This window comes from Molothrus aeneus, chromosome 21, assembly GCF_037042795.1.
Source record: "Molothrus aeneus isolate 106 chromosome 21, BPBGC_Maene_1.0, whole genome shotgun sequence".
NCBI classification, from domain to species: Eukaryota; Metazoa; Chordata; class Aves; order Passeriformes; family Icteridae; genus Molothrus; species Molothrus aeneus.
This window is the reverse complement of record NC_089666.1, coordinates 2,292,790-2,318,269: the sequence shown is the minus strand read 5'-3', so window position 1 is coordinate 2,318,269 and position 25,480 is coordinate 2,292,790. Positions and strand designations below refer to the sequence as shown.

At 44.9% G+C, this 25,480-nt stretch overlaps 1 protein-coding gene across 2 annotated transcripts in view; it reads left to right on the top strand.

Annotated features, from left to right (window-relative positions):
- The window catches only part of SPEN (spen family transcriptional repressor), a 66,640-nt gene that overhangs the window by 2,579 nt on the left and 38,581 nt on the right, over positions 1-25,480 (top strand). For both annotated transcript variants that reach the window (XM_066564187.1, XM_066564186.1), the window contains exons 2-3: positions 15,427-15,747; positions 19,030-19,506. In XM_066564187.1, coding sequence (XP_066420284.1) covers positions 15,427-15,747; positions 19,030-19,506 — 798 coding nt within the window. The remainder of the gene's footprint in view (positions 1-15,426; positions 15,748-19,029; positions 19,507-25,480) is intronic.

Genomic DNA, 25,480 nt, shown 5'->3' with positions numbered 1-25,480 from the left:
TTTCGAAGAAATACATGTTTTTATTCTTTTCCCCCAAATGCTGCTGATTGGTTTGTTTAGTTTACTGAGGTGAATGGAAATAACACTCCTGCTGTGAATTCTTCTCTCAAATTAGAGAATACTGAAGCTGGTCTCAAGAAGTACTGGCTTACATGAGCAGTGCTATTTTTTCCCTTAGAAGCCCTTCTAAAAATCTGTTTCCTTGGTATTAAAGGGGATTGCAAAGGAGAGATTCTCCATGCATTTAAATACATTGATGTTGTTTTTCAGTTTCTTACCCAAATAGTCCCTTTTCAAAACCCAATACTCTGTATTTCCTTTCAACTGAGCTATTAAGGCACCGTGAAATAGAAACGCAGCCGGTGCCAGGATTGGAGATCCACTGTTCAGGTGGAATAAGTAGCAAATCCGAGTTATGATCTGGGAGATGTGAGCTTGGGGAAGTGGTGGGAGCAGTGGTTTGGGTTCACCTAATTAATGCTGGAAAAAACCCGTCGTTCACCATCACTGAAACAGATGCTCAGCAGCTTGCAGAACAAGGCGACTAAATATAGTAACAGTTGTCCCCAACACAAGTGCTGCCCTTCCATATTTTTTTCCCTCCCTATGTTTTCTTCCAGTTACCTGAAAGAACATGGCTTTGTCCCTTTACTGGTGTTTTAAAGGGCAAAGAGGAGTAAAAGCCTCTTAATGATGGACCATGTGACTGCTGTGTGCAATCTCCTGTGCTGGGGGAGAATTAAGACATTCACAGTGGTGACCAAGTCCAGGAGAAACCCTGGATTTCAGGAAACAAAAGTGCTCCTTGAAAGTCAACGGAACACACTGCAGATCAGGGCAATCTTGGAGAAAATAAATAACTTTTAAGGATTTTTTGGGGGTAGGAAATGGGCTTTGTTTGGCATTGCTGTGTTCCAGTGTCTGTCTCGCAGGAGATGCTTTGGATGCCTCCTGGAGAAGTGGTTAAAGGCATTTTAAACATAACTGCAAAAAACCTGCCGTGACAGCGAGTGTCTGTTCTCAGTAATTCCTAGAGAATATTTGGTCAGTTTGTGAGTAAATGTTTTGTCTTGATGGCTTGGAGTGTTATTTTGGCCTGGGAGGATGAAATCTGTGCCTTCTGCTCTGTGTCACTGCTGTGGACTGAGGTGATGTGGGGGAATTTTGGTAGCTCTGGTGCAGGCTGTGACCTGGGGAGAACGGTGACGGCCACTGCTGCTGTTGAACACTTGGAGGAAAAATTTCTCATGTCAGACACTGTCAGGTCTTGCAGTGCCTTTCCACAGGAACTGGCTTGAGTCAGAGGAAAAAGTGCTCCTGGTTTTCTAGCAAAGCTCTTAAATGTGTTTCCTGGCATTTTTTGGTGATCACTGGTCAGTAAGTCCTTGGATATCACTTGGGATGGTTATCCTAACTCAGCTCAGCCCATACAGATCTCTATCCAGGTGTATTTTCATTGTAGGAAAATACAGAAGTAAGGCCACAGAACTGTTCCTGTTTCATCGCTCTGTTTGTGTCACTTCAGGCATTTTCACAGATGAGGTACTGCCTTTTCCAGCCCAGAGCTGTGAAGGAGGGGAGGGTACAGTTTACACCTGTGATTTAGTGGAGTGATGTCTGGAGTCATGGGCAGCATCAGAACTTGTTGGTGCTGGTTTTACAAACACTTCCAGTAACGTAATCCAGAGACCAGAGTAGGATGTTTGGTTGGGAGACTGGGGCAGGGGGATTAAAATAATTGCCCAGACTCAGAAGGAGAATTCTTTTGGTGGGTTCCAGTGGGTGTCAGCCTCGCATGGAGCGTAGGTTGCTCAGTCAGGTGGCTCCTTGGGGTGATGGTGGTGCTGGCTCTGGTGGTGGTGGCAAACTGCCATCAGATCTTTATTAATTCTGTTCCTGGTAGTGATCCCATGTGCCCTAAAGCAGCACAGGCACCACCTCCATGGCAGCCCAGCTTGTTGCCCAGCGGTGTCTGCCTGCAGCTGCCTCCTGGTGCCCAGGCTGAGTCCAGAGCGTGGCTCCTGAGCAGGCTGAGATCCACTGCTGCCTGCTCCGGCTTCTGCTCAGTGCCTGCACTTGAGGTGGCAGCTGGTTGACGCCACACTGGCCAAGGCTGGCTAATTATTTCAAAGAAACTTAATGAAAAGCCACAAAGAGTGTAGATTTGGACTGAGCTTCTATTAAGTGGTTTTATATGCTGAGCTGTGGTAGAAAGATAAGTTGATGATACTTGGTCACAAAATTCTGTCATCTGCTGAGCCTGACTGGCATTGTTTCTTCTCTGAAGTTTCTTCAAAGGTCCAGGCTGTGTTTAGTTGTGATTATTTGTATCAGCAGCTTCTCTTGTTGCTGAGCCATTCAAGAGCCATGTTGGCTTTTGGTATTTCTTGCCCTTAGTGTAAATTCATTTAGTACAACAGTAGAATAATCCCTGCAGAGTACAAGAAAACAGATTCACGTGTTGAGAACTTACCAGTCCAGCGAGGCATACAAAGGTATTAAATCAATTCATCAGGTCAGGAGATGAACAAAGGCTTAAATTCACTTTGTGATAGCCTTGTTTACTGGTTTTTTATTCCTTCTTGCTTTTCATAGGCCAGAAAGTCATGCCAAGTTCCTGGCAAATGACCTTATTGACGTCTTAAGGTGTGTCCAAAATTAGGTCCTTGTCTTTGCTGAGGGCAAAGAGGCACTCACTGCCTTTCCATAAAAAAGGAAGTAAATAACCAAATGAGTGGAAGGCAGATACTGGATGAGGTGATGAGTCAGGGTGGACCTGGGGCTCCTCAGGAGCTTTGTTTTTGTGAGCTGATGTGTCACAACTGCAGCTTGTCTTGCTGTTGTGGTGGTTTCACGCTGCTGTTGGGTTGTGAGGAAGAGGAGGAGGTGCCCTTTTGCATGTGAAGTGTGAAGAGGCACCTGAGAAATAACAAACACCAAAACTGTTCTCTGAGGATGTTTGCAAAGGGACAGAGCTGAGGGTTACCCCTCTTGGCTGCTTTTAGGCTGCTGGAGGTTTTGGGAGAGTTGCAGTTGGGTGTGAGTTGTGGAGCTTGGGTTGGATACGCTCTGGATTTGTAGCTACCAAAAATAAGAAGCAGTGAGATATTTCACTTGTGTTTTTGATTAAGTTCATTGAACTTGCTGAGGACTGAGAACGCCCTGAAACCAAAGACTGCAAGGACAAACATTCCTAAACGATGAATTGAAGAATAAACTAGAAAAATGATTGCTCTCCATAATAAGATTCTGCGTTTAGCTGCATCTTTGGCATGCTGATTTAGGAATCTTGTGGGAGGAACAGGAGCCTGAGGATGGAAATTCACAGTGTACAACCAGCCTTGCTGCTTTCCTTTTCTCAAGTTTTTGTGGTGTTCTGAAGATTCCTTGGACAGTTAATGAAAATCAGACAGAAGTTGCTTTTTTCATTGCCCAGGCTACAAGTCAGCTGTGTTTCCCACCTGGTGATTGTACAGACACAGTTATTTGGAGGTTTCACCTTTCTGCCTGGGGAGTAATGGCAGCTCAGATCTCCTGAAACCCATCTCCACCACTATTCTGCAGCAGCACATTCAGAGGTGATGAAGGCTCCTGGACCATGAGTAAAACACAGCAAGTGCTGTGGTTTGTGCATTTCAGTAGTTACTGTTTAACCTGCTGTAATCATCTCCTGCAATCTGTAAAATCCTGCAGTGTGAAGATAACATCCTTCAGTAAAAGAACAAACATTGTTCCAGGCTTTTTATAAATACACCAGATACATCCCAGGGCCTGCTGCAGCCTGGTCTGTCAGCAGGAAAGATTGAAGGCAGCACCTTTGAATTTGGTGGAAACAACATCGTTCCTGGGATGGATTTTTTGGAAATGTGTTCTGCAGCCGTTGTGTGTGGCTGGCTCTGGACTAGAGTTTGTGTGTCTGTGCCTTGTGTGAGGTGCAGACGTTGGGGGTGACCTGGGTGAGAAGGAGCAGAGTTTGGATGTGAAAGGATCAGTTTTCTGCTCAGACAAACTGATGGTGGGAGGAGAGCAGCAGTCTTTCGCAACAACCGTGTTCTGGTTAGAGGCTCGGACATTTTTAAGAACAAAAGGGAGCTTTTTTAGCTCCCTTTCTCTTCCCCTTTTTAGTCAGGCTCAACAACTTAAAACTGAAAGGGCTTTTTTTGTATAAGCACACTTTGATCTGGAGCTTCCGCATCTGATCAGAATGCCCTGAGAGTGCTCTCGTCTCTCCACTGAGAAGCCAGAGAAATCCAGATGTGTCTGGAAGGAGGGTGAAAGGATGATCTGCAGGGCTGTCTGTTGGATACTGCTGGTGAGGTAGTTCTGACCTGTGTGTGTTCCTCTTGGATGCCTCTCTGTCCAAATGGAGGAGCTTCCATGTCTTTTATTATTCCCAGTATGATAGGAAATGAGAGCTGTGTTCAGACCAAGTTCCTGTCACGAAGGTGGTCAAGGTACCCAGTCAGAGCTGGATTTGAAACCATCTTTCAGCTCAACACAAAGAACGGCCAGACTGTAAATGATTTTATTTAAGCAAGTAGTGAATCACCTACAGTTTTTCTCCAGGAAGAAAATTGACCTGGTTGTGTTTGCTATCCATGGGATTCATTGAGAGTAACTTGGTGTTCCTGTCACAGCTTTCCCCGTGTCTTTGCTGAGGTGTTCACGGCTTCCGCACGGCACAAAGCTCCGCGCCGCGGTCCATCTGCTCCTGCTGCCGGGTGAATACCTCCCGTCCTCATTAACAGTGATGGCTGCCAAAGAGATCACAGAGGCTCCTTTAAATGTCCCTCTTTAGGCTCTCTGTGGCAGCTGCGGGTGACCTGTAATAGTTAATAGGGCAAAATAAGAAAAATAAATTGCCAAGTTGTATGTTTAAAGAAGTCATCTTTGGAGGGGAAAGAAGTCTTCCGGCCTCATTAGCATTCTTACTGTGAGGAGAATAAAAGCTCAGAGTGGATGAGTATCTCCCTTGTATATGTAATCAACATCTGATTTCATTTCATGGGATCTGTGAGATGCTGCTCTTAGGAAGGCAGCTGGATATGTATCCAGACAGCCAGTGGCCAGCACAGTCACCGCCTTGTAATCAAAGTCTCAGTAAACCTTTGGTCTTTTTCTTAACTCTGAAAAAACTTATTGGAAGAATTAGTAGCAGAGTATCTTTGCCACATTTAAAAAATAGGAGTGGCTTCAAGATTGATGTTGTAGATGATAACGCTGGTTGTGGGTATGGTGAGATACACCATTATGGGCAGCAGTTGAGCTCAGGAAGCATCTCTTCCTCTGCATCCTTTCAGAGTTTACAGCCCCTGGGTTGGCTGCAGTTAATGCTCTTGCCTGGCTTGTTTCAGTCTGATTTTGCAGCTTAAAGGTGAAGTTCATCACTGAAAGAGCATAACATGAGGGAGCAGCTTTCCCAGCAGTTGTATTGGTGTATCCTTGAAGCCCAGGAGGAGCCCTCTTGGTCTGGTAGTAAGTGTTCACCTCCAGATACAGCTCTGCTCAAGTCTTTGGTGTGGGGAGGCCTCCTTTAAGCCAGCTCATAAAGCCGAGGTGTGAAACCTCGCCTGTTGTTGCGATGAATCTCAAGTTTCCAGCTCAGCTTTGCAAAACCTCGACTTCGAGTTGCACTAGAAGGAAAGCCATTAAAGTCTGGCTGGGTCAGGAGCTCGGCTCTGGAAAGTCCCAGGCCTGTGGAGAAAGTGCCTGGAGCGCAGGTAGTTCACTGCAGACAAAACACACCTGAGTGTGTGCCAGGCTCTTGCCGGGCGCTTGTCAGTGGGGAATATTATTTTCCTTGGGCTGACACCTGGCTTGCGCCAAGGACTGTGCTGCCAGTTGGTTTAGTCACAGGGACAAGCACTTTCTCCAGGGCGATGGAAGCGGTGAGTCATGAAGCAACGAAATAACATTTGCACATCTGTGTTTGGTGACTGGCTGGTGTGGCAGAGCGGGAGCGGCTGGACTGGCTGGGAACTGGCTGGATTTCCTCCCTGGTGTCAAGATCATAACCTCTTAGCATTGGTGAGCTTTTGTGATTGGGGATTTGACTGAGAGTCCTTGGATCTGTGGCTGATTTCTGTCGGAAATGAATTTCAAGTTGTCAAACCTGTGGGCTGAACTGATGCCAGTCACTAGTTCAAACCCAGTTGAAGTTTGAGGGGGGAGAGGAGTTCCATCACTTGAGGTGGTCTCAGGGACTGCAGACAGATAAACTTTTTTTTTCTTCTGAAGTACCATTTTCTGGAAAGCATACAAAACCTTGGAGAAGAGGTTGTAAATGTCTGTTGCTGGAGAAGTCTGTACCAGTGGGACCAAGACTTCCAAAATTCAAGATGATCCACATCTCAAGTGCTCTGTAGCGTGGCAGGGAGACCATAATGTTGTGACTCTGCATTTTCCTCCATCTGCTGCCGAATACATGCAAAGCAGAGCTTGGAGAAGCAAAAGTGAGATGGGGAATTACCCTTTCATGTAAGAATGAAAAAAACTCGATTAATCAAGAGATTCCCCTACAGTTGCAATGCAGCGCATTCTTAACATCAAATCCAAACAAATCCTAAAATCAGTCACGCAAAAGAACAGGCTTGAGCAATTCCCCTGCAGAAAGTGTTGAACGTAGGCTATCACCACTGGTGGTTTTGAAGCAAATCTGCAGATTATGCTTTAAGCTGGAAGAAAAAAAATGCCCTGGAGATGGAATTCGGCGGCTGTGCCTGGCGTGTAGGAACGTGAACGGTGCGCATCTGTGTAGGTTGGGGATAAAGAATCACAGCTCGTTGTGCTTGAGACAACACAGCTGAACATGCAGAGTTCCTACATATTTCTGTAACCTTTCTATGCTTCTACAAATAGTGATATTTATTCTGATCTGCTTGGAGAGCAAGACTGAAATATTCCTGCCATGTGTATATATATCTTCCCTAATCAATTTTGAACCCATTTGCCAGTATCAGCTAAACCTGAGGGCGAAGGGGATATTCAGTCTCAGAGACATGACGTTCCTTTGAGTTTTGTGAAAACAAGCAGTTTTAATAGAGGAGAGAGACCTGATTAGCGACCCCATGGAGAGAAAAGCTGCAGTGAGAGCACAGCCCTTATTAGACATTAAAGAATCCACATGGGAGAGAGGTGTTCCTGACCGTGGGAAAAGCTGCAGTGGGAACTGGCAGTTATTGGACGCCAGAGAATTCGACCTCAAGACATGCATCCGTAAGAAATGAGTCTTCATTAGTTCTGCTCACAAAGCTGCTTTGATTTTTTTTTTTTTTTTAATAATATATATACCAATAAGCTATGGGTGCTTCTGTGCTTTTCCTTGATTGTTCCAAAGAAACAACTAGGAAAAGTGCCTTAGTAAGAGACTTTGTCTGTCCTGGCTGGCTGAGGTGGTTGTGCCTCGTCTGGTTGCCCTGGCAGCTGTAAGTGGCTGATGTTGTGTTGAGCTCTTTGCTCCAGCACAGTGGAGCTCTGGCTGGGCTGATGCAATGCTGGGTTCTCCTGCACTGCCAGCAGCGGAACTGCTGACTGGGGTGGGGAGGATATTAAATGTAGCCCAGTGAGATGTTGCATGCATGGAGTGCTGAGAGGCGTTTTTATTCATCCAGCTTCGTGTAATCCCCATGTCCAAAGCATGGGTTCAGCTCCCCCGCCCTCCTCTTCACCCTGGTTTGAAAGGTTGCTGTGACTCCTCCTTGGGGCTGTTCCATGTCCTGGGGGTCTTGCAGTGGAACTGGTCTGTGTTTTAAGGAATAGATGCACCTATATTCAGATGTGACCTGATGCCTGTTGGCTGTAACAGCTGATCTGTGGCAGAACTGGTTGTCATGGGGGTTGCAGAAAAATTTCTTGGTGTGTTGACTCTTGGATGAAATCCTTGCTACCAAAAGTGGGAGCTATGAAAAACCAGGTTTAAATATTCTGTTTCTTCCCTCTACGGTACATAACAATTCCATTTGTATATTAATACTTCAGCAGTATCCAAAAGGTCACTTCACAGTAAAGACATAAATAAAATGTCTTCATTAGGAATCAGTTTTACTTGGGGGTCTTAAAATGGCACATTTGGCTGAGCTGTAAAGAAAGAGGTGAGCACTTGTTCCAGCATGGCTTTATCTCCAGACTCTCTGATCTGTTGAGCGTTTTGCTCCTAAATACCAGAAGTATCAGGAGTATCAGTGAATGTGCCTATGCTAGCTTTTTAATTTCCTACTTTGTCATCTCTTAGGGAGGGATTACGAGTGCAGACAAAGCCCTGGCTGTTTTCTGTGCGTGGCAGGAACACGTGCTGTATCTCATTAACAAAACCCCTGTTTGTAGTCGGGAGTTGGGAGATTTCCCGTTGAGTGCTGCTGGGGGCCAGAGGGAGCCGCAGAGTCCAGAGGGGTCCAGGTTTGAGTTGGAGCAGGAGTGTAGAAGTATGAGAGAGGTGCTCAGGATTCATCCCAGGATTGTCTGGCTGAGCTCTGTAACCTGGGTGATTGTTTCTGTTCCTGGATTTTGACGTTTCCCTGAAGATCTTTATTACTAGAAGAAGAGCTGCAGAGAATGCCCTGAAGAACGTTGTTTTTCTCCCCCCAAAGGTCAGAGTGCCAATAAAGATCACTCTAAACAGGTTTTAAAGCATCTCAGATTGTAATCTAGAAAATGATGGGAGCTTGGTAATTAGGGCATGTTTCTGAATCATTGTTGTCACAAGGGCTGTTCTTGGTGTGGCTGGAAAACCAGAGCTTCTTGTGATACAAGGAGCTTTTATTTTGCTTGGCACTGGGAAGGTGAAGGATTTCAAAGCTGCACATCTCCTGGATTTATCACTCATGGATGAGCTTTCCTACTTGTGATGCTCCGGAGTGCTGTCCCAGCCACTTGCTGTGTTTTATCTTTATAGACACAGCAATTGATCTGCACCAGTGCCCCCAGCACGGGTGAGAAACAGGAGGATCTGGAAACCATTGCACAGCAGGAGATGATGGTATGAGTTGCCATTATGGAATCATGGTGGGGATGGCTGACACTACTGGAGTTCTGCTGTGAATGGCTATGACTTCTTCAAAAGGAATTTGCAAGGAAGGAGAGGTGGTGGGGTAGCCCTGTGTGTTAGAAGTGTTTGGATTGTCTAGAGGTTAATGATAGTGGTGACAGCATTCAGTGTTTATGGGAAAGAATGGTGGGAAGGCTAACAAGGCAAATATCCCAATGGGAATCTGTTCTAAACCACCCAGCCCGGAGACCAGTTTCATCTGAAGAGATAGATGAAATATTCTCTAAGCAGATGGGAGAAGCCTCATGATCACTCTTGTTCTTCTGGGGGACTTAAACCTACCACATGTCTGCTGTAAACATAGCAGAGAGGAAGCAGTCTGGGTAGTTTGTGGAGTGTGTGAAGGACACAATCAGTGAGGGAGCCAACCAGGACTTGGTATCGAGTTGTCCGTAGTAAATACTGCTCCTGGTGTGCCCTGAGTGCAGCTGCTGGCCCAGGCAGTCTACCAAGTGAAATGATCGTAGCTCAACAGGTGACGGTTCCCCACATTTGTTAGACTTAAAATTAAGTGTAGTTTTCCAGGATGGTGGAATTCTGCTTGTTTCTATCAAGATCTATCTCAATGAACTGGAATGATTTTCATCCCAGTCCTGTGCACACTCTTCTCAATGGTCTGTCCCTGATTTTGGTGTCTGCTGCACATTAGTTACATTAATATTTATGAAACAGTCAATGCAATTTTGAGTGGTTTTTGTGTAGATGTCTTGGTTTTTCTGTGTCTCTCAGTCCTTAAGTCTCCTTCCATGCCAGGTATGTGATGATACTGTCAGCTTTTGAGTAATGTTCTGCATTACTTGAGGCACAGTTTAATTCCAAAGACATGTGCTGCTCAGGTCTGAAGATGGTGAAATACCACCTTATATCGCTCTACATATGAAATTGCCTTTCTAAAAAAAAATTATAAGTGTATATATAAATTTTATAGCACTAAAGCAGGTGGCTATAATGCATATGAAGCTTGGAAGATGGTGGAATGTCATTTCCTTAGGATAAGTGTGTTGGAACTGCTGTGTATTTCATTTATTGTATCACTGCCCTCATTGAGATCAGATGTAGTGCCGTAATCTTTGCAAACGCCCGTGTAGAGACACAAGTTCCCTTTGTGTTGCTGGCTCAGGAACTCTCTCAGTGGTGAATATTAAACACCTTTTGTGAGCGGTGCGGGCGGGAGACGCTCACTGTGCGATTCCTGCTGGGAGCTGGTGGTACTGGAGGCTGGTGCTCAACTCCAAACAGGATTTCTGCAGGATAGCTGTCCCTGTGGCTCGGTGTCCTGCTGCTGGTAAGACCCCAGTGTGGTTGGTGCTGCTGTTTGCTCTGTTATTTTGTGTATTCTATGGCTGGGAAGTGGCTGCACGTGCTGTTGTGGTGGGCCAAGTCTCTCAGGCTGTGAAATGAGTGTCCATGATAGCAGAAGGCCCTAGAAATGATGTTCATGGATTAAACAGACATCCTTTATCCTGGATAAAAACCCCCATGGAGGGTGATGGCATCTTGCTTTATGGTGGTTTAGTAGCTGCACACCCTGCATTTCCCTGTACCTAGAGCAGACCTGCTTTGTGCAGGGGGACACAGGGCTGGAGTACCCCTAGCGTGGAGTATTTGGACTGGTTTGGTGTCAGGAGTAAGGAGAAGAGGCACAAACATCTGGTGAAGTATTATTTCAGGACACATTATTTTGTTATGAAATAACAACAAAGCCAGAGGAATGTGATTGGCCAAGGAAAGCTTCAAGCTGTGCGAGCGTTTTACTGAATAATGCAGGCTGGGGCTTGCTGGGGTTATATAATCACAGAGGAGGAAGGAGTTTGAGTGTGGCACAGCAAAATCAGCCGAGCTTTTCAGATGGCTAAAGATACCTGACTGCAGTCAAAGGGAACCTGAGTGAATACAAAATGCTGGGGTGTTCTGCTGTACAGGAGCAGCTTGTCAAATCATGCTTGTAATGGGTGGTGCAGAAACACACAGAAAAAACTCCTGTGTTATTTTGGGTCCTGCAGTGTCTGTTGCATTTAGTAGTATATGGGATGGAGCACAGCACCAGCTTCTAAATGAAAATGGGGTGAAGTTTCTTTGGCTGGAATGTAGCTGACCTGCAGAACTCTGCAGTGATGAAGATAGTTGAGTATGAAAGGTCTTCACAAACCTGTGGGAAGCACAGCAAGAGAAACAGGAGGATACTGTGATTTAAGGTGGAATTTGGTTTATATTAAAAACAAATCTCCCTCACTTCAACCCACCTCTTCTTATCATGTACAGATCTTCCTATAAAGATCCTAATCAGTTTATAGAATATTGCAACCAAACAGTAAGGTTTGCTCACTACACAATTACTGGCTGACATTCTCATAGCCCATGCTTTGTTTAGAATGATTCTGCTTGGAGCAGCAGGGACCGTGCAGGAAGAGTGTTCAGAGTGAGCAGCTGAGCTGAAATGGTTTATTAGAGCTGGAAAGCCGAGGTGCCAATCCCCGGGTAGGGAAGGCTGTAGGGTGTGGGATGACTTTGGCTGTGCCTGGGTGACACGTTGCTCCTGGGGAGGAGGAGGAACCAGCCCGGCCCTGCATTGGCAGAGGCTGCACCTCCCAACCTGGCTGTGCTGTCTCCTGGTTTGGGAGGAAGAGCTGAGGAGGAGGAAGGGCTGCAGAGTGAGGGAAACATGCTGAGAGCTGTGCCAAGAGCCCAGAGACATTTCAGCTGCTTGAATATAGAGGTGCTTTGATCTACAGTGAATAAACCGATAATGCTTAAATTATGAATTCCTTTTCTTTGTCTGAAAAGCTGGATTAGTGTGGCTTTGTTCGAGCAGTGATTATTGGGCAACTTTTTTCTGCAAGGGCTGCTCGATGTGTGTTTACAGCCGGGTGCTTCGGTCGTGCTGTGCTGGTGGAGGGGCTTGGTGACATAACAGCTCCCCACGTCCTTGTCTCCTCTGCTTCAGGTTGAACTGTAAACCCCGCCGAAAACACGGCCTCGGCCGCTTCTTTACGATGTGGAGCTAATGATTAATCTGCAGGAGTTGTGGACGGGAAGAGGCACTAAAAGGCCTTGTTTTCATTCCAGTCTGCGGAGTGGGAGCCGAGCGAAGGCACCTCTTTGTTTCTGTTGGGCTGGCAGCGATTGCAAAACGCAGCCTTGGGAAGGGCTGACGCACAGGTGTAGCGATATGAGGCGAAGGCTGAGAGGAGCTGTTCTGCCAGCGCTACCAAAGGTCGTGGCCATGCCTCCCCTGGCCTTTTGTCCCCTCTTCCCAGCCCTCTGCCTGGACAAAGGTTGCTCCTCGGAGCATGTTCACCTCCATCTTGCCTTGCTTCGCTGTAAGGGAGCGCAGTGCTCTCGCCGCCTCTCCTCCCCCGGCCCTTCAGAAAGTGTCGTGGTTTTTTCCTTGTAACGTTTCTGTGCTGCAGTGAAGCCGTGTGGTGATGCAGCACTGCAGATCTCCCTCCTCTCCCCCTGGTCTCCTCCCGGCAGCATCTGCCAAGACAGGAGCAGCTCGGAGAGGCGCCAATGGGTGCGGCCGGGCCGGATCACTCGGCACATTGATCCTGGCGGAGGGGACCGAAGGATGTCTGCAGTCACAGGACTGAGGCAAACCTTCCTCTTCCAGCAGCTCCCCTGCAATACCCAGGGCTCTCTCCTCCTCGGGTTTCTTTCATCCCCCGCTTCTGCTCCCTTTCTCCTCCTCCTGCCTGCCTCCCTCGCTTTCAGCAAAGGCGATTGCCACAGATTATCCTCAGGGCCTGTCAAGGGTGCGGGGCAGGACAGCGAGGCACAGCGTATATTTATGTATCTGGATAACGGGGGATTAACAGGCGCCGTCTCGGAGTGGAGTGATTTACCACCATGGCTGCACTGCAATACAGTAGTAGCCTCCCCCATACATTTCTTATTTAGGAAAAAAAAAATAATAGCTGAAGTCACTTCTTCCAATATAAAAATTCATATTGGGAAGAGTCACAGCTTTGCTAGGCGGGTTTTGTGGTAGATGGGGACCTTATTACACTCGTGTTTTGTATCCTGTCTGCTTTCTGGGCAGCATGAGCTCAGATATTTGAACAATTTAAAGGCATTCTGCTTCTTCTACAGCAAAAGAATGACAGTTCTGACTGTGTATGTATAATAACACGTACGTGTTAAGATTTCAGAATTAGGCAGTAATTGTCAAGGTGGGGAGCAGGCAGTCGTTCAGAGCCCAGCTCTGATTTCACTGACGGGCAGTGCTTCTTGTGAGGTGGGCCATGGTGGCTGCAGTCAAAGTACAGCTAGGATTTTAGGGATATTGATACCATTATCAACAGTATCTTAATCCTGTTCCCCCCTGAACAGAGGGGGGAGACTGAGGCAATACAGGCTCACGTTGCCAGAAACTGAACGTGTAAACACAGTGAGCAAAAGGAAAGCGTGTGTTCTAACCAGTCAGGTTGGGACCTACATGGTTTAGGTGTGAGGGTTGGAATCCATCTTTATTTGTAGAGAACTGGCACTGAAACATGTTAAATCCTAACTAGGATTCCTAATTACTTTCCATATTTTTTGTCACATTCATTCATGGCACGAACATTTACTCAAATAGGCTTTTTCCTGTTTTCCTTCCCTCTCCTTCCTTTCCTGTTCCCTCTCCTGCTCTCTCTACATCTGCCACATCCAATTAGGCCATTTTTTTTTCCTCACACAGATTTTATTAACCATCTCCTCTACTCTTCTGGGCTTTCTAAATCTTACTTGCAAGGCAAGATAACCAAATCCAGCTTCCAAAGAGAGCATGCTTTGAGAAGCAGCTTTCCTGCAGTTCCATTTGCCATTATTTGAAGCTTTTAATTAAATAAAATACAAAGAAACAATAAAAAAATAACCAGAGCATTACAGATTAGGAAACTCCCAAGAATTAACACAGGGGCACAAAGGTGACAAGCTCAGCCCTGGACAGCTGAGAGGCAGGAACGTGTCTTGCGTGTGACTGCGTCTCTTTATGCCCCACAAGGCATTTATTTTATTTTTTTTCATGGAAGATGCTCTTGTTTGTGCGTACAGCCGTGTTCAGTGGAGTATAAACCAGGGAAAAAAGGGCTCTAAATCCAAACCAGGTTATACATAAGTGTAGTAGGTCAGGCTGGAATGAGAAGGCAGCAGTCAGCGAGGCAGGTTTTCAGATCGTATTTAAGGATTAGTCATCCAACAACAATGATGAAATTGTAAGGTGTAGGAAAAGCCAGGCATGAAACCAAGGCAGCTCGGGGATCTGACAGCGTGTGTGCCTCAGCCTGGTGGTTGTATTCCCTTCTCCCAGTATGTGTGCCTGAGAACAGTTTTGCCTGTGTAAGGTCTGTTTACATCTGCCTGGCCTTGTGCTGCCTTTGTGCACAGAAATTTTTTCACAATAATTCTTCATGGAGTTTACAAATACTTCCCGATTAGGTTTTTTATTTGTGCATCCCTTTCCTCTCTGTTGGCACATTCAGAAATACACTTTCTGCCTTCTCTTGTCCTGGATTACCAGCTGCAGTTCAAAGCTTTTCCCTGCTTTGCTCAGAATCTTTTGGCAGAGAGAACTGAGCACCCAAACCCTGCAGTTGTTGGCTGTTAAAATGTCACTGTGCTCATCCCACCCAGCTTGTCCTTTCTACTGTGAGTGGATGTAAGTTATTTAAATATGTTTTTACATCTTGTTTCCTTGTGTACACAAACATGTTTGGGTTTATTTTTATTTTGCATAGACATTTACTCATCCATAAGTGCCAGTGTTGCAGTTACTTAACATACATTACGTAGGGTGGTGCCACATTCCCTCCGGCGTTTCTCAGCTCCTGTTGGGCAGCTGGGTCTGCAGTGGGGCTGGGAGGCTGAACCCCAGGTCTGGGGGTCCGTATGTCCTGTCAGGTGTGGAAGGAAATGGGTTTGGGATCAGGAGTGAGGATCACAGTGGAGACTCTGGGTTAAATACAGATCGAAGTCGTGGAATTGCTGTGTCAAGGTCGTTTGTCTCCTAAGAAAATTGTTGGCTGGCTGTATTTTTCCTCGTGACATGGTTTTGTTTTAATTGTGCCTCTTTAATTGTGTCAGACTAACGATGTGCAGGGTGCTCTGGTTGTGAACACCTTTCTATTTCTTCAGCTGCTGCTGCTCTGTTGCTATAAAAAGGGTGATCCCATGGTAGGCTCCCCACACTTCCAGAAAGGAGTTTAAATGTAACCATGGAAAGTTTAAATGGCTTTTTTCTCTCTCCAAATGGCTTTTTCCCTCCTGATGTCTCTCAAGATTGATTTTCCTGGCACAGGGGAAGGGTGAAGGGTTGGATGTTGATTTTGCAGGAGGCAATGTTATTAAATGTGGTCTCTTTCCACCAGCACTAACGTGTGTGCTCTGCTTTGCTTCTCTTCCAGATATGGACGTGTCGAAAGTGTCAAAATCCTCCCTAAGAGGGGGTCGGAAGGCGGAGTGGCAGCGTTTGTGGATTTTGTGGACATCAAAAGTGCCCAGAAGGCACACAACTCTGTCAACAAAATGGGAGATAGAGACCTACGGACGGATTATAATGAGCCAGGAACCATTCCCAGTGCTGCGCGGGGATTGGATGATACAGTTTCCATAGCATCTCGTAGTAGAGAGGTTTCTGGGTTCAGAGGAGGTGGTGGGGGGCCCACTTATGGCCCCCCACCATCACTTCATGCACGGGAAGGACGTTATGAGCGGAGACTTGATGGGTAAGTTCCAAGGTTTCTCTAGGCAGGTATTTTGTATTTGATATGGTGAGAAACACAAACTCGTATCTAGGGCCCCCAGATGGATTTAAAATTTTGGGAATTATCTATGTTTCCTATTTTGGGTTGGAAACGGAAGTGATTTCTATCCCAGTGGCTGGTACCTTGTGGATCCATAGAGGATGTGTCCTGCAGCTGGTTGGATATCTACCTACACTTGAAATAAGGTGGTTTTAAGATGGAAGATTTCCTTTGGCCAGCATCGATATTGGAGTTACTCTTTTCTAGAAGTAGCGATCCCATTTCTTGGATAATATTAAGGCCTTGCTGGATGTATCCCTGCTGCCAGATGGAGCTATCTTACTCTACAACATGTGGTGAAGTTCTCTGTGGAGTATCTTCGGAATACTAGAACGTAGAATTCGGTGAAAGCTTGATGCCTAGCTCTCAGTTCTCACTATACGCAGCGGGTATGTTAATTGGATTGTCACCACAAAATTCAGAGTAGACTTTAATGATGCGGCCCCTTGGATTCTACCGACAACTCTTAGCCATGGAAATAACGCTTGGATGGAGAAGACCGAAGGCAGCTTGTGATGGTTCCATTTTGGATCTACATCATTTCCAAGTTATTGGGATTATTCTTTCTGATGGTATTGGCAAAAAGAGATGACGGACATTACTAAATTTTGGAAATTATAGTTTATTTTTTTTTAAAGCTGGGATAAGAACTACTGCCTTGAATTTATTGGATGGTATACAGTCAAGACGCCAGTAGCCATGGGGAGTGGATTACTATCTAGCCTCTTAAAAAGCTCTGCTGCTCCACATTAAACATACTTTAGCTTTAAGGACGTGGTGCTAATACCCGTTTGTGGATACACCAGTGAGAAGTGACTGGGCTGGATGGTTACCAAGGCGGCCAGAGGATGCCTGCTGGCAGCAGCGTGAGGGCCCTCGGGCCTCGGGGGATCTTCTACCAGCTGCTTGATTCAGACTTAGGGCTGGAAATTAAAATTATGGATCTATTTAAGTGCCTTCTGTCTCAAGAAAGAAGTCTGGGGGTTTCAGAGTTACGGTTTCAGTCTGGGACTACTTCCGTCCAGTGGAATTTTTTTTTGTGTCTTGTCACTAAGAATTTTTTTTCTTGTTGGTTCATCTAAAATATCATTTGACACCCTTGCCCATTAAGAAGGTGGATTACCCCTGTAAGAGGGGCCAAAATTGGGGAAGTTATGTTCACAATTCTCTCCCTAGATTTAATTGGGAATATAGGTCGTGTTTCCACACTTGGAAAAGGTTGGTATGTCCTGCCCTGTGTATATTAGCCCCTCTCCTAACCCAAGTCAAACCCTCTCTTTCCACTAACTCCAGTAGCACTTAGTACTAATAGATAAATGAAGAAAGCACTGTAGCCAGTAGCTGTTCAGCTCTGCTTCCTCTGTCTGTCTTGTGTCCTTCTCATGGATAAGGATTTGTTCTTTCTGTCAGCTCTGTAGCAGTAACCTGCTAGAAAATACTGCTTTTTCTCTGACCTCATTAAATCAGCTCTCACTGATTAACACTTTGTAGGATGCTAAATGCAATCGTTTGTAAAATTGTTGATCTTGGTCCTTCAAAAGGGGGAAAAAAAGAACCAAAATAGAGACACATTTCTGTGCCAGATTCTGAAAAAGCTTTCAAAATTCCATTGTTGCGAGCAAGAGGTAATGGAAATAGAAACGCAACAATGAATTTCAAGCAGATGTAGAAGATAATGACATTCTCTTGCACTGGTTAAATAGTTTTTTTATATATCATTTGAGAGAAAAAAATGCAGGCAAGATGTGAGAGAGCCCTATAGAAAGCTTGATATGAGTTACAATTTAACAACAGAGTGAATATATTGAGAGGATTAAGGATCTAGTGATTCATTGGAGAAGGAATGGAAGGAACTTCCTGAGATGCTAATCACAAAAAGATTCAAATCCCATTTTCAGTTTATAAAAGATCCCTGAAATATTTCTGCCATTCGAACTAGAGCTGTGACGCAGGAGAGGAGGAGGAGGCACAAGGCAGAATTGGGTTATCAGGATTCAGGAGACTGAAGTGACTCATAACACATTCTAAAGGAAGAATCTGAGAGAGAAGGCTGAAAAAAAAGGTTGAAATGTCCTTTGTAAGATGGATAATTAATTTTTAAATTAATTTTGGCTACCCTGACATATTTAGAATTTTAGAAGTATTTTTTAAATGTTCTAAGTAACCATTCTGAATCTTCCATTTTGTAGATGTAACTAAGATGTAGCATCTTGGTACTTGTTTAAATTGGAATACTCAACTATTTGTAGTGTTCCTTTATCTGTCAATCTCTTTATTTGAGAGATCACACTAACTCAGGACATCACTGAGCCTTTCTCAATTTAAAATGTTCAAAACACTGAAATGAACTGGACTGTAGCTGCTGGAAAGCAGCAGCTTGTGCAGATAGAAATTCTGTGATTACAGCAGTCCAAACAAAAACACTGCCTAAAAATTGGATTCCCAGTCCATGTGTAGGGTCTTAGTATGTTCTGGGGACCTGCATCCTTGCAGTTCCAGCATTACTAATGGAGAAGTTTCTTTAGTCCATAACTTTTACAATGAATGATTGTAGCAATCTGGTCAAAGCAAAAATTCCCTCTAAGAGGGTAAAATATTTTAGAGCAGCAACAAGAAACCCCCTAATTTTCTGGGAAATCTCTATGGGTTATGCCACCCCTTTTGAAAGCAGCTTCTTACCTATGGGTCACGCTTTGCATGGAGGCTTTCATGGCTACAGCCCAATTTGTGATGCCATTTTTGCAGAAGTATAATTACAAGAGCTCTAGTAATTACCAAATTTTGGAAAAAAAAATTTTTGAAGCTCTTAAGCAAAAATGGAGAGAAAAAGGAGAAGTTAATGATGATATCCACAACCATGAAGTTTTTCTTGTTTACAGAATTTAAAAGAAAAAGAACATTTGAAATGAGGATTGTGCATGGGAAAGCAGAATTTTTTTTCCTGTGAAGGCAAGTTGCTGGTCATGAAAGCCCCATATTGTGATTAAACCAAAATGATTGCTCAGCTTGATTGTATACAAATATAACTTTGGAGTCAAGTAAAATGTTTTGAAGTTTGTCATTGTTTGCTTGATAGGTTATTGCTGGTTAGTAGAGAAGCAGTCGCAACAATAAGTCGAGTGCTGCCATGAATGTTTGCATGATTTGCTTCTGGTCGTGCCTGCCCCTTTCTGATGCGATATTTTTCCCCCTTCCCAAATGCAGGGCTTCAGATAACAGGGAGCGTGCTTATGAACATAGTGCCTATGGACACCATGAGCGGGGGACGGGCGGATTTGATCGGACGAGACATTACGATCAGGATTACTATAGAGACCCTCGGGAGCGGACCTTACAACACGGGCTCTATTACACTTCTCGGAGCCGAAGTCCAAACCGCTTTGACGCTCACGACCCCCGATACGAACCTAGGGCCCGGGAGCAGTTTACATTGCCCAGTGTGGTACACAGGGATATCTACAGGGATGACATTACACGGGAGGTACGAGGCAGAAGGCCGGAGCGGAACTACCAGCACAGCCGGAGCCGCTCGCCGCACTCGTCGCAGTCCAGGACGCAATCCCCGCAGCGCCTGGCCAGCCAGGCCGCCCGGCCCGCCCGCTCCCCCAGCGGCAGCGGCTCCCGGAGCAGATCCTCCAGCAGCGACTCCCTCAGCAGCAGCAGCAGTACCAGCAGCGACAGGTAGGTCCCTGTGCCGTGGGCTGCGCGGGTGCTCTGCTGGCGTGTGAGCGTGAGGAGTTGTTCCATGGCAAAGCTTTGGTCGCTGAGGTAGAAGTGAAGTGCGGTGAAATGTCAAGAGGCTCAGTTGGCACTGAGGGTTCCAAGGGCAGTGCTCGTGCTGTTTGTTGTTTTCCGTGGTGGATCCATGGATCCAAGAACCAAAATAGAGACACATTTCTGTGCCAGATTCTGAAAAAGCTTTCAAAATTCCATTGTTGCGAGCAAGATGTAATGGAAATAGAAATGCAACAATGAATTTCAAGCAGATGTAGAAGATAATGACATTCTCTTGCACTGGTTAAATAGTTTTTTTATATATCATTTGAGAGAAAAAAATGCAGGCATGGTGGATCCATGGTGCATCTGTAAGATGGTGGCTGGGCAGAGCAGGGATGTACAGACACAACACCTCGCTGCCTGTGTGTCTGGAGAATGCAGTGTCGTGCAGAACTTATTTCCTTCAGTGAGAAAAAAAGCAAATTTTAAGGTCAGCTACTTTTTACAGACCACACTTCAATATACTTTGGGAAATGATGAGTGGTATTGTTCTGTTTCTTCTTGTTCACTGACACTGCTGACATTCACAAGGTTGATTTGTCGCCTTCCCATTTCTCACCCTGCTGCCTCACAGCAAAATTTGTAGACTTGGAAGAATTAAAAGAAAATAATCCAAGTTTGCAATTCCTGGGGATGCGTTTCCTTGGTTCTACAATAACTCTGTATTTGCATGGCTTTACCAAAAACCTATGGGGGAGAAAAGAAGGTGTTAGAAAATCACTGATTTCTTCTAATAATTTTAAAATTCGTGTTGAAGTGCCTCTCTGATATTTGGCTTTTTAAGAGTGAATTCACCCTAAGAGTGGAAGCCACAAAGCTACGGTTGCACCCATAAATATTTTATGCTCTTTGGCGAAGAGCTCTGCTCCTTAGGAGGGTTTGCAGAGTTGGCAGCGTTTCCTTTGCATACCAGGTCTTTTCTAAAACTGAAAATATTCATTAAGTAAATAAGTGTATCAGTAGAGTGTTCGATTTTGCAAACGCCTGGCGTGACAGGACAAGGGGGAATGGTTCCCACTGCCAGAGGACAGCGTTAGCTGGGATATGGGGAAGGAATTCCTCCCTGGCAGGGTGGGCAGGCCCTGGCACAGGTGCCCAGAGCAGCTGGGGCTGCCCCTGGATCCCTGGCAGTGCCCAAGGCCAGGCTGGACAGGGCTGGGAGCAGCCTGGGACAGTGGAAGGTGTCCCTGCCATGGCAGGGGTGGAATTAGGTGAACTTTAAGGTCCCTTCCAACCTTGTCTAGGGTTCTGTGTTTATCACTGTGAATGGAATTTTACCACTGTCAGAACTCTCTGACCAAGGGGATTATTCTCACCAAGTCTTACCTTGAATGTTGAACCTTCTGGAAGGGTGAGATGGGCTGACACCCACGGAGGGCCTACAGAAGATGAGGAAATCAGTGTCTCCTCTTCTGATTGCCCCACCCCCTCATGTCTAAAGAATCATGCAAGGATTTATTTACTTCTTTTAATTATTGTTTTCTCCTCTTGGATTTAGAAATCCAGGTCCTGTCTCAGCTGGAGAGCAGGTGAATATTTAAGACAACTTTTAGGCTGCTCTTAAGCACTTGTTTATTTCCAACACCTCTCTCAATGAGAGCTTAATGCTCGAATAAAGACAATCCTTTGACAAAGATTTTTCACACTTATTACATCTCAGAAAAATCTGTGAGACTTCCAGAGGTTCTCAAAAAAATCCTAGAGAAAATGGATTGAAAGGAGGGCTGGTTACATTTAAGGTTTAAAAAAAAAAATCTCAAGAAGGGGAAGAAGAAAAAATTTTTACTGGTGCTTCTCTGCTCCTTGTGGAATGAGAAAGGCGTCCAAGAAACTCGTAATATTTATAAAATGTCATTGTTGGGATGTCGAGGCAGGATGAAATCCTGTTCTGAATTTGAGAGGACTAAATATGATCCCACTGGAACCAAGTTTTAAGATTTAATGAGAAGAAAAGCAGCGTCTGCTGTGCTTGAGCATTTCATTTTCTTGGCAATTTCTAGTTGTAGTAATGGAAAAGTAGATGATACTCTGGGAGGAAATAAAACATTTTTTTCTTATTAATACAATAAAATCAAACTCAGTCGAGCAAGTAATAGAATCTGGTGGATTGTATATTTAATTTAGAAGGATCAGAAAAGAGTTTTACATGTTTCTTAGCAATCAGTTAGATAATAATAAACATTTAACCCTCTCTTTACTTTGGGAAGCAAAACCCCACCTGGCCTTGAAGTCTTTCAAAGCACAAATATTTAATTTTCAACACAGTTGAAATTTAGCCATGTAAATATTAAGCTCCTCATACACTGTTGGTGAGCAAAAGCAGCCTCACCCCCTTTTCCCTGGTTTGGTGCTCCCACTTGCTGTGTGATATGTCCAGTTTCTTTTGTCTGGAGAATAATTATTGCCTGCAGTTTCCATGGTCTTGAGGATTGCAGCAAGCCAGAGATTCTCTTACGGTTTCTTAATAAATGGAAATGGCCAATTCTGAGGGGCCATGGTATTATTAAGGCCTTTATGACACTGCATTCTTCTGAAATGTAAGACTTTGGTGACTGAAGTGTGGTCCTGTTGGTCTCAGCTGGCAGAGCTGTGTTCCTGCCCTGGGGGTGTTTGGGGCACACTGTGGGTGTTCGGCACTGCTGGGAACTTTGTCCTTCCGGAGCTGTGAAAAAGCACAAAGGTGCTGAAGGAGAAGTCTGGGTTTCCTTGCTTGTGGTTTTCAAGAATTGTGTGAAGTTCATAACAATGATTAAATGGAGCTGATTTTCTTTGACGATACTGAAGAAACACTGCTTGCTTAAAAATTAAAAAACAACCCAAAAAGCCTTTATCTTGTCAAGGGTTCAGAGTTTGTTGTGTTGGATTGCCACTAAACTTTGCTTCAAATTGCTGTTTGGAGACCTTTGCAGGTAATGGTGCTGCAGGGAGTAATTTAGAAACTAAAACCAGAAAGAACACATTAAAAATAACCAGTATTCTGTGAAGCCAGGTTTTATTTGGGGTGTTTTGTGGCCTCTCAGAAGTTGCCTGCTGAGGTGAGGAAGCTTGTGGATGTGGATGGTTCCTGCGTGGATTTGAGGAGGAATTTGTGTTTTGAAGTCTTCTTAGTGTAAGATTGCTCATTCCCCACCTATATAGTGGAAAAGGGTTGGTGGAATTTTTTTATCACCTTGAAAGAATAAAAAAGCCCTTGAAAATGATAATTTGCCACCACCAGAAGCTTCATTGTCTCCATTCTGGTGATTCAGACACACACCACAAATGATACATTAGCAAACATATTTTCTGTACTGTGTCATGGAAGAGGCTGGCTCTGGATGGAAGCTGGGTGATCCCATAGGAAGCAAACAAGATTTTGTTTGTGCCCTGCCCAGCCTCCTGGAAACATCCTCCCTGCTTTTAGGTTTTTCTTTTGTAGCAAAAGCTCTTTTCTAGGCTGCTTGTTGAGGTGCTCTAATGCACTAAAAATAATTTCTGGGCTTTTTGATTCAGTTTTGTAACGTCAGATGGCCTGACACGTCTCTTGCTGCTCCATGTGTTAGTGATTATTCTTAAAGCTTTGCTGCAGCAGTGCTGAACCACCCAGTGCTGAGAGCGGAGCATTTCACTCCTAAAAATTGTTGGGATGGGGTTCAAATTCATTTACAAAAACCCAGGCAGAAGTGTTTGATTTCCTGTAGGTGATGTTCAGGCTGTGAAAGCCTGAACACCCCACGTGTTCCATCTGCAGATAAGCGACCTGAGGTTTCCCTTGGCCTTTAATTTATTTTTTAAGAGTGTTTATTCAGTTGTCTGATGTGGAGGATGCTGGGGGATTTACCAGTTAAATGAATAATTTCCTATAATGTGTAATGTAGTTGCCTTTAATTTATTTTTAAGAGTGTTTGTTTGGTTGTCTCATATCCAGGATGCTGGAGTTGGATGAATAATTACTTAGATGACTATTTCTCTATAGCTTGTAATATGAAATAGATATTGGGAAATTAAAAGAGCATTTTCAGCTTAGATACAACACTGGTTTTGTATTCACCAAGATCTATGTGAGCACAGTTATTCCAGTCTTCCTGAAATCAAGAAACAGGAAGAAGTTGTTGCACTTAGAGATATTTGAAAAGGGAATTTTTTTTTGTAATTCTGATAGCTGTATTTAAAGTTCTCGTGACAAGTGGGCAAGGCAGAAGGTAATTAGAGATTGGTTTTAATTTTAGATTTCTCTGTGATGAAATTCTTTCTGGAGCAAGGAATTACCATTGGAATGGAATATGTGTGTGTCTTAATATTGAAATAAACTGATGAAAAATACTGCCAAGAGAATTTTAATCATGGGAAAAACAGGCTCCCTGAAACCTCCTGTGTATTTTATTTAGTCAGGGACTTTCCTACCCTGTTTCAACAACTGAAGTGAAAGTAGAAAAAAGTGAGTTTTAGTTTCATTACATAATGCAAACCTTTCTCTACCATTGTCTTCATCTCCTCCTTCCAGTGTCGTTTGCTGCCAGAAGTGATGAATCAGTGATTTAGCTGGGATTTGGGATTTTGAGTGGGTTTGGAGATGCCTGTGCTGAGGACAGATGAAAAATCAGGAACAATGGGGTTAAATGTAGCTGTTTAGTCTTTATTGAAGCCTCTGTGAGATGGCTTTTGTCGAGGTTAAATAATTCTTACATACATTTGGTACTGTAGAGATGAGCTGAAAAATTTTAATCTCTTCTGGTAGAACGACAGGGTTGAGCAGGCTCGTGTTTGTATGGGAAAAGAATTAGGTTAAGATTTATAAAAGAAAATTAAAGAATTTCTTAGAGTAGGAGGCCTTTTCCATTGCACAAAGGCAACAGTAAATCCTGTCAAGAGTCAGGTGAAACACCTCATCCTTACCTTTTGTTCACATAAACCCATATGCTGCTTTCATGTTCTCTCTGCGCGGCAAAATGTGAATTAGGGAAAGGAAAATTTAGAAAAAAATCCACCTCAGATACTCGCAGGTTTTTGTTAACAACTGTCGAGCGTTTTCACTTTGTTCTTCCTTGTGTTTCTGCTCGTGTCAGCCTGCGCTGCTGCTCAGCTAAATATAACCGAGACCATCCTTTAAACGTGGCTTTTTTTACCCTTGGGACTGTATCGGGTTTCTTGAGATTGAGCACAGGCAGAACGTTTTCAGATGGCTTTGGAGAGATTATAATACAGAAAGCAAACCTTTATACTCCAGATATGCCGAAAAAGACGTACCTGTGCATGTGTAATCACATAAATAGATCCTTCTGTGGAAAAAAAAAATAACGTGTGATATATCAAAGTTCTCCTCACGGATGGTGAAGAAATGGTGCCTCGGCGCCCTTGGCAGGGAGCGGCCGCAGCCCGCTTGTCCCTCAGCCTCTCGCCCCAGCTGCTGACAGCCCGCATTACCTTAGCCCTGGACTCGGCAATAATCTATGAAAAATGTGCGTTGCATAATAAGATTTTTATCTCGCTCCGAAAACCCCGCCGCTTTCTCTCGCCTCAGCCGGCGGAGCGCGCCCGCCGCTGTAATGGCGGCGCGGCCGCAGAGTCGCCTCACCCGGTTGTTTCAGGGGGGCGGGGAGAGCGGGTGTTTCTGAGGGAGAGCGGGTGTTTCTGAGGGAGAAGCGGGTGTTTTGTGGGGGGAGAGCGGGTGTTTCTGCAGGAAAAGCGGGTGTTGCTGCAGGAAAAGCGGGTGTTTCTGGAGGAATAAGCGGGGGTTCGCCGCCGTGGTGCCCCGGCGGGCGGGGGGCGGTTGTTTGCGCTGAGAACCGGTCTGAGCCGGCGGGAGCCGGCCGGGGCTGCCGCGCCGCCCCCGGGGCGGGGCCGCCCGAGCCCCGCGGAAAAACACCGCCATTGCCACAAAAAAAGCCTTTTAAATTAA